Source organism: Acanthopagrus latus, chromosome 15 (assembly GCF_904848185.1).
Source record: "Acanthopagrus latus isolate v.2019 chromosome 15, fAcaLat1.1, whole genome shotgun sequence".
Classification (NCBI taxonomy): Eukaryota; Metazoa; Chordata; class Actinopteri; order Spariformes; family Sparidae; genus Acanthopagrus; species Acanthopagrus latus.
The window spans coordinates 10,177,421-10,185,631 of NC_051053.1; the positions used below are offsets into that span (position 1 = coordinate 10,177,421).

General features: G+C 45.4%; 1 protein-coding gene across 1 annotated transcript; it reads right to left on the reverse strand.

The window, feature by feature from the left end:
* Window positions 1–192: 192 nt before the first annotated feature.
* Window positions 193–7,894, reverse strand: msh6 (mutS homolog 6 (E. coli)). Its single transcript, XM_037123365.1, has 10 exons — window positions 7,476–7,894; window positions 6,326–6,528; window positions 6,031–6,215; window positions 3,295–5,878; window positions 2,410–2,693; window positions 1,929–2,046; window positions 1,743–1,832; window positions 1,456–1,610; window positions 495–694; window positions 193–406 (listed from the first exon to the last, which is right to left on the reverse strand). Exons 1-10 carry the CDS (start codon window positions 7,742–7,744, stop codon window positions 325–327), a joined length of 4,170 nt encoding a protein of 1,389 aa, XP_036979260.1. The 5' UTR covers window positions 7,745–7,894; the 3' UTR covers window positions 193–324.
* Window positions 7,895–8,211: the final 317 nt, after the last annotated feature.

An 8,211-nucleotide genomic window follows, 5' to 3' on the forward strand; every position in this document is an offset into this window, starting at 1 on the left:
TTTACTCTGAAGCTGAGACAAGTATCTATATACAGCCCTATATGGTTTCATTGCCCCCTCCCCTCCCTCCCTCCCCATTCATGTGTACTGGTGATTGTGGGTTCTCATACAGACTGAAATGTATGCATGTATCATAACATCTAGACTTAATATATTGTGAAGTATTCAATAACCGTTATGTAGGCGCTAGCGTGAATTAAAAGGGTTTAATTTCCTAGATGAAACATTGTCATTTTTTAAAAATAAACTTTATTAGATCATTACAGTAGTGTTTTTTCAAGTGCTGAGAACAAAACATCAGCAGAGACAATGCATGTTTACAAACTACAGGTTGTTGAGCATCTGAACAAGTGAAGCGAAGTGTGTGTTGTCCAGTGTGGCATCTTCAGCAAACTGGCAGAGCTTCCTGTGAAAGGAGAGAAGAGGGAGAACATCAGAACTGTGCTCACAGCAGTAACATAAGGTTTTATTAGCTATACAACACCAGTACGTACTTGAAGAGTCTGAGGCTGATGGTGCTCTTCTCAAACTCTCGGGCCTTCCTGTGTCCTGACTGGATGACCTCCTCTGGCAGGCTGGCAAGTCGAGCAGCATTGAAGCCATAACTTTTTGGACAAGCGCCACCGATGAACTTGTAAAGGAATGTGATGGTTTCTTGACTTGGATCCTCGCATTCATTCTCCACCATGCACGCCTGAAAAGGGACAGCGACATTATACTTGATACCAGGGCACATCACATGATTCAGTAGACAAAAACACAGACAAATTCTAGTTCAGTACACTGCAACTTGTGTGAAACTACAGAACCTGCAAAACAGGAGGCTGAAATTATTAATTTGTCCATTTAATAATCTACATGCAATTAGCAAGATGTTTTCTAGAAACTGTACTGAATTGCTTTGTTCCTGTTAAAATTTTTTACAGCATGCGTTGTACACACTTCAGCTGCAGGTTGTGGTTAGAGGGGCACCCAGAAAGGTGGAATTAGAGAGGCAGGTGTGTGTAGCGCAGATGTGCCCGAAAATAACGGAATTCATTCTCTCAGTCAATGCCTTCATTGCATTTGCTCATGTCCTCTTTAAAAACTCTTCAACAGTTTTGAGGGGATAATTTCAGCTTGTACACTTATTATTCTAATTTTGAGGGAACAATTAACTAATTTGTGTGAAAGGACAACACACTGTCACTTGTCTCTGTACAAAACCAATAAATATGATTTCAGAGGTTCCCTGCACCAAAGGTTTAAGAAAATACGCTGAATAGCCATGAGGGGTGCAACAAGAAATCAGTATGGTGAGACAGACAGAATGCAATAGTCAAATACAACTGAGAGGATGGTTCCCAAAATGATCATTTAAGTGGCAGCTTTTTACATTTTAACATTCTGAAACTGCTTTTTCCTGTTTGCCCTTTTTTTTGCAGTACTTAGCATCTTCTGCATTGCTGTCCTCACCATGTGGCCCAACCGCACAGCATGGTTGTTGGCGTAGTCCTCCACCAGGGAGTGGTAATGTGTTGAGAAGAGCGTGCGGCAGCAGATCTTCTCAGCAAGCTCCTTCACGACCGCACTGGCAATCGCTGTGCCATCATATGTGGCTGTGCCCCTTCCTGCAAACAGTTCACAGCTGAATGCTTACACTCCAAAAACAAACCAGCACAAGAACAAAACACTTGCTGAGCAAACTGCCGCTCATGTCCCTGTTACAATGAATAAGCCTTGGTAAGCAACAACAAACTTACCTAATTCATCCAGGAGCACAAGGGAGTGTTTAGTGGCGTGGTGCAGGATGCTGGCAGTCTCACTCAGCTCCACAAAGAAGGTACTCTCTCCTAAAGAAGACATGTTGGATAATACAAGCTTAGTCTGTGCAGTGGAAGCTTAACACATTACCACATATGTTACATTACAGGAGCTCATGATATTACCAGACATAATGCGATCCGAGGCTCCCAGCCGAGTGAAGACTCTGTCAACTGGAGTGAAGCGCAGGCTTTCAGCTGGAACATAACAACCCAGCTGAGCGAGGATGATCACAAGTCCACACTGTACGAAAAGGGCAGCACAGTATCTCAACATCAGACTTGACAGATATGCAGCTGGGCGATATAGCCTACATTGTGACAAATCAATATATCTCAATATTTTGAAGTATCCTCAAAAGCACTTTATAATTTTAGAAATCAATTTTGGTATCAAAACTGCAACAATATGGTAGGGATAATAAAATATGAAGACAATTGTTTCTGATATGTGATCATAATAATATAGATATAAGTAAAAGTGCAGTGTAGAACAAGTAGGCTGGTTCAGAAAAAAATCTGGTTGCACGATTACAATGATCAGCCTTACACACCAAGAACACTAGAGCATTTTTGCTGAATCAATATGTATCAATACATGGCCTACCTGTCTCATGAGAGTAGACTTTCCGCCCATGTTGGGCCCTGTGACCAGGACACAAGAGGCATCACCTTTCTCCTCGTCCTCTTCACCGCTACCAGCACAGCCGATGTAGATGTCATTGGGGATGAAGTCATCGCCAAAAAAGGTCTTGGTGACACAAGGGTGGCGGGACCCAGTGAGGTCAAGGAAAGGCGCAACCTGGTCATCACCCTCAGGGAGCACCAGCTCTGGCCTGGCCATGGCTCCGTCTCCACCCTGGCTGTAGCGTGACAAAGCCAGCAGCACATCTGAAAATCATAAACAATTTATTAGAGATAAAAGTAAAATGGAAAGGTAATTTGCTTTCCTTCCAATGCCAGGGGATGAGTTTGCAGCTCAACTTTGTTAAAACTAAATAAATAAACCTGAGGCTGAGTGATGGCCCAGTGGGTGAAAACACATTATAAGCACATTATGTTGTTGCACCAGAGACCAGTAATAAACTATGCAATTGTCTCTCCCTCTGTCAGGAGGTGCACAATTTCCATAACGGTGAAAAACACTCTAATTACTGTCAGCTTAGCCAGGTTTTAAATGGAATAGTTACTCAGTGACAGCAAGATTTTAAACAAGCACTCAGACTGGTTCAACATCATCATCAAATGCACATTATGGAGGCATATCGCTAACATCTGCAGGAAATGTATTCAGAGCAGACAACTGCAATGCCCTCTCATTTTAAAAGCCTCATTTTATTCCTCAGAAGCATGAAAGGGAATTACAAGGTGAGGACCAGACCCTGAACACTGTTTTATGCTGCAGTGATTTAAATGCATCACTTAATAAAATTTGATTGATGCGCGCTGTGAAAATGATGTTAATTGACTAGAGTAAAAAGTGTGTAATCACCCAGCACTGCCATGCACTCCACACCAGTCTTCCAGTCTTTGTAGTTCTTGTCAAAGTTGTAGAAGAGCCTCCTCATGCAGTCTTTCAGGGCAGCGTCTCTCTTCTCCTCAAACCCTTGCAGCTCTGAGAACAGTCGTTCACTCTCTTTTGTCACGTAACGCTTCCAGCCTTTCTTTGTGGACTTGACCTCGTACTCCTCAGGAATGTTCCTCTCTGAGACACTGTCAGGCACCTCAATCTGGAAACGATTTTTCCCAGTTCCCCAGTAAGACATGTTTTTACAGCCCAGTCTCTTCTTCTGTCTATCCAGGTAATCCTGCAGCTCTCGTTCACAGTTCTTGATTCCAGTGTGAGCCTGGTCGTATTCTGGATCGAAGCCAGCTTTAGGGCTTATGACACCGGTAGTGCGGGCTTTCTGGTGGTCGAAGGCCGTCTCCCAGCGCTTGAGTTCAGCAGAGAGGTCGGGGAAGACGCCGTCCTTATCACCCTTCAGACTGACAATTTGATGGAACAATGTGGACTTACAGTCACCCAAAACTGGTGTGAAGACGGCAATAATCTCCTGCATAATTTTGAAACCTTCCAGTGCTGACAGGAAGTCTGCTATCTTGCGTTTGCTGTATGTGACCTCCTCATAGAGAACTGCTCTGCTGTCAGGGTGATCCTGGCCCTTCAGAGGAGTACCAATGCTGTGGATTTTACTCAGAAGACGCTCTAAATCTGGAAGCTTCTTCAACAGCTCTGAAACCTCAGTGGCCTGGGCCTGAGCTCCCATCAGGTCTTCCACTGCATCCAGTCGGTCCTTGATGGATGTGGGGTTGCAGAGAGGAGCACAGAGCCACTGCTTCAGCAGCCTCTTTCCAAACGGGGTAGAGCAGGTGTCCAAGCGCTCCAACAGTGTCCCTTCTGTTCCTCCTGATCCATTCTGAAAGATTTCCAGGTTTGCCAGAGTCACTCCATCAAGGACCATTCTCTGACGAGTCTTTGCAAAGAAGCTGGCAGGTCCCGCAGCTTTCTCCATCTCGACATCAACAGGGATATATTCTTCAAAGTTGGCCATGGAGAGCAGCTCCTGGTCTACCAGACACTTCTTCAGGTAGAAAATGCATCCACCCAGCGCCGACAGTGCCAGCTCATAGCCATCTTTAGGAGTAAGGCACAGAGAATCACTCTCAGAGGTCATCTTTTTTAGAGGAGCGGGAAGGAAATTGTTCCCCGTTCCATGTTCCTCGCCAGCAGTCTCTCTGAAGTAATCTGCTTCCGAAAGGGTTTTCAGAGTCTTTTGAGCATCCCAGAACTGGCTGTTTGCATTAAGTCCTTCCTGCAGAGCAGAGGACAGAGAGGCCTTGAGTATTTTGCGTGTTTCGACAGATGGGTTCCCCTTTTCAAAGAGCACTTCAGCGGGGGAAAAGTGTGCAATCAGGGTGCGCAGACGTGAGCAGTGGCGATCATCTGCGAACTGACCAACATGGAAATAACCCACAGAGGTATCAACAAAGCAGACTCCGTACGTACGGCACTGACCAGAGCTTTCCTCTTCAGCCTTTTCCTTTAAACTCAGCAGGAACTTGCTCTGACTCTCAGAGGGAGCACCGTCCAGCACACTGTAAGTCTGGGTACCACGTGTGATAATCCGGCATACTTCTCTCTTCACCACACGGTCAAACTTGGTAGGCTTAGCCATGGTCTTGCAGCGTGCTTCCATCATGTCTGGGGTCTCCGTCTGCTCCACACGAGCCACCTTGTAGCCTTTCTGCACCAGTACATCAGAGAAGCGGCCAAAGCCAATCTCCGGAAAGCCAGAGTGAGCCCAGGTCCCCTTCATGAAAGTTAGTCCCATCTCATTGACTCCGATAACAGCGTCCATGTGGTAGAGCTCATAAAACTTTCCTACTTTGTAGAAAATGACTGTGTCAAACATTTTAGATTTGAGCTGCCACCACCGACGCATACCAGGAGTGTTTCTGTTGAGAAAGTCTTCTGGCACATACAGGGTGGTAGGATCGTAGTCATCCTCTGACTGACGTCGCCTTCCGCCATCTTTTCTCCTGCCATCCTGCAACCACTCCAGCTTCTCGTGGTCCCAAACTGTTGCACTTCCACCGGTGCCGGATCCATTTGCCTGGCTCTCAAAGGTGTCAGGAGCAGAGAAGGCTGACAAACGAGACTTCGTGTCAGATGACACAGCTGCTGGAGCTCGTTTTGGTGCAGCAGACGGGGCGGTAGGTATCTTGGCCTTTGTAAGAACAGGTTTTTCTGCAGGCCGTTTGCGCTTTATAGGCTTGACAGGGCTGTCTGCCTCCGACTCCTGTGTGCTCTCCTCTTCCTCATCTTCCTCCTCTTCACTTGTAACTGCCTCTTCTTCCTCCTCATCCTCACTGCTAGACGCAGCTTGTTCTGGTTTGAATTCATCACCTGATCCATCACTGTCTGAGGCTACGATTATGCGACGCCGCTTGGCCTTATTTCCCCTTTTTGTTGAAGCACGGGATGAGCGTCGACTGACCTTGGGTGACCTCATTTTCACATCTTCCTGTCCATCCACATCACTGACCTCTTCATCACTTACTGTTGACTTGTCAAGCTGAAGGAAAAAAACCCAACAAAGGACAGTTAATAATCCTGCATTAGATATAACAAACAAACTCTGTTACTTTCTCCTTGAAGGCAATGAAAACAGGCATGAGGATAGAACTGTTTTTTTTTATAGTACAAAAAAGAATTGAATATGATCACCTCCATTTCTTCCTCATCATCATCATCCTCATCTTCCTCATCAGATGGATCTGTACAAAGAGGCATCTTTAATCTTTTTTCAGGACTGTCAAACATCACTGCATCGGCGAGCTCCATTGCACGGCGGATTACAGGCTTGCTGCTGAAGAACACACCTCCTGTTTTAGCATCACTGCTGTCAGAACCTGCAAAATTGTCCAAGCGAGATTGCTCATAAATGTTGGTAGGACAAAGTGCATTGTAAGCACGGTTTTAAAATATTTGGTACGATTAATAATAGGACATTTTTGCTAACCTTGATATTCTCGTATATATTTGGTGCTGACCCATCCTCTAGTTGGGGGTTCATCAAAGAAATGGACATGTATGCGCTGGGCCTGGCCTCTTCCCCTCATCTGCTGTCCACTCAGAGGCTGGGGTACCACCATGCATGGCCACCAGGGGTGTCCCTCCAATTTTGCCCACACGAGGGCGCCAGCGCTGAATGTGCATGTAGCGCTGCAGAAGGAAGGGAAACAAACCCCCCAAAGATTTATTCAAGTCATAGAGTACATTAACCCAGATTTTTATGGCCATGTGCAACACACAAAGAGTGTCATCTCATATGTAGACTATTACTCTAAATACAGCTCAAACGACCACTGCTGCAAACTGTGACATTTGAGGTCAATTTGAGTCAGATGTGTATACTAATGTAGTTCTGAAAAGCTGATCTAGTCCAACACTTTGACTACTGCTCACACATAGACATATAGTGACTAATAAAACTTAACAAAAAATAGTGTTTTTGTTTTTTTATTACATTTTGACTACATTTGGTTGGTTGTTTGACTTGAGGCAATCTTATGTGCGATAATACAGTTAATGCTTGTATAGTTGTTGAAAGTATCAAGTCTTGCCATTTGAGACTCCTCCATCATTACTGTTTACCATGAGAACCACAATGACCTTCTATCCTGGACTGTCTGTCATTCTGCAAACTACACGCATCTTATTGTGAGCATGGAAGGGGGATTGCCCTACCATGATGAGGTCACCATGCTATTACAGCAGCCTGCGCAGCTCATGTAGCTCTAAGCCCACGTTGTCTGAACTATACCAAGTGACAGTCAATAGTGCACTTCACATTTCTTCTCTGTGTCCCACGTTATTATAGTTAAAAGCGACAGCATTGACTTGACCGAATGTAAACCACATAAAGTACTGACTGCAAGATTTTTTCCAAGAATTATTAAAAAGGCACTTAAACGAAAGAAAGTCCCCAACAGAACCTGCTGTTTTTATTGCATCGACTAGCTCAAAAAGCTGTTTCTTATTGACCACCCTAATTGAATCTGTGTGGGGCCTTGCATCCAGACTAACTTCAGCAGAAGGAAACAAAACATAACAGTGCAAAACGTGCTCCAGCAATTACACCGCTCCCGACGTTACCACTGCTAACTCACCTCTGTTTGACTGGTTGGGCCTTGTCGCCAAACAGTTTGCTGAATCCTCCTTTCGCAGGCTTGGAGTTACTCTTCGGCTTAGCCTTGCTGGTCTTGGCTGGCTGTTGTTGCGGTGCCTGTTTAGCTTGCTCTTTCGGAGAGGAGTTGGACTTCTCCACGGAGGAAGGCAGGTCTGCCTCGGTCGGAGAGGGACTCGGCTTCGGCTTCGGCTTCGAGACCGGCGGAGGAGACTTAGCGAAAAAGTTGAAAATGGAGCTTTGCTTCGCCATGTTTGCGAGCGTCACGGCTGTTTTCAGCTGAACTTTACAGAGAATGCTATCAGCAGTGTCCTGGGCCTCCCTGCATCACCTAGCAGCCAGCTACACGGCGCGAGTGCATCCTGTTCGCGGGAAAGACAGGCATGGGGTGTAGTGGGCGGAGACACGAGTTTCCTCCAATGACAAGCGAAAACACTGTAACCCGGAAGTCACGTGCTATCAATACGACTTCCCTTCCCTTGGCGCTCAGTGAGCTCTTCTTCTTCCTCCTCTTTTCCTACTCAACTGTATTTCCAATACAAGGGGCAGGCCTAGGTACATAATACATACAGTTACACCTTGTGAACATGTGCCCATATTACTGGTATTAAGACTGTCACCTTTTGCCAAGAGGTAAAAGAGAAACACACACTGTAGTTACTTTCAGCAGAGCATAAGTAGAACTTTCAGTTATTCTGTTATTTTCACTTTTGACACTA

Coding starts and splice junctions, on each gene's coding strand:
- msh6 (XM_037123365.1), bottom strand. CDS start 7,744: ATGGCGAAGCAAAGCTCCATTTTCAACTTTTTCGCTAAGTCTCCTCCG. Junction 6,529..7,475: donor GCCCAACCAGTCAAACAGAG/GTGAGTTAGCAG, acceptor TTCCTTCTGCAG/CGCTACATGCACATTCAGCG. Junction 407..494: donor ATCAGCCTCAGACTCTTCAA/GTACGTACTGGT, acceptor CTCCTTTCACAG/GAAGCTCTGCCAGTTTGCTG.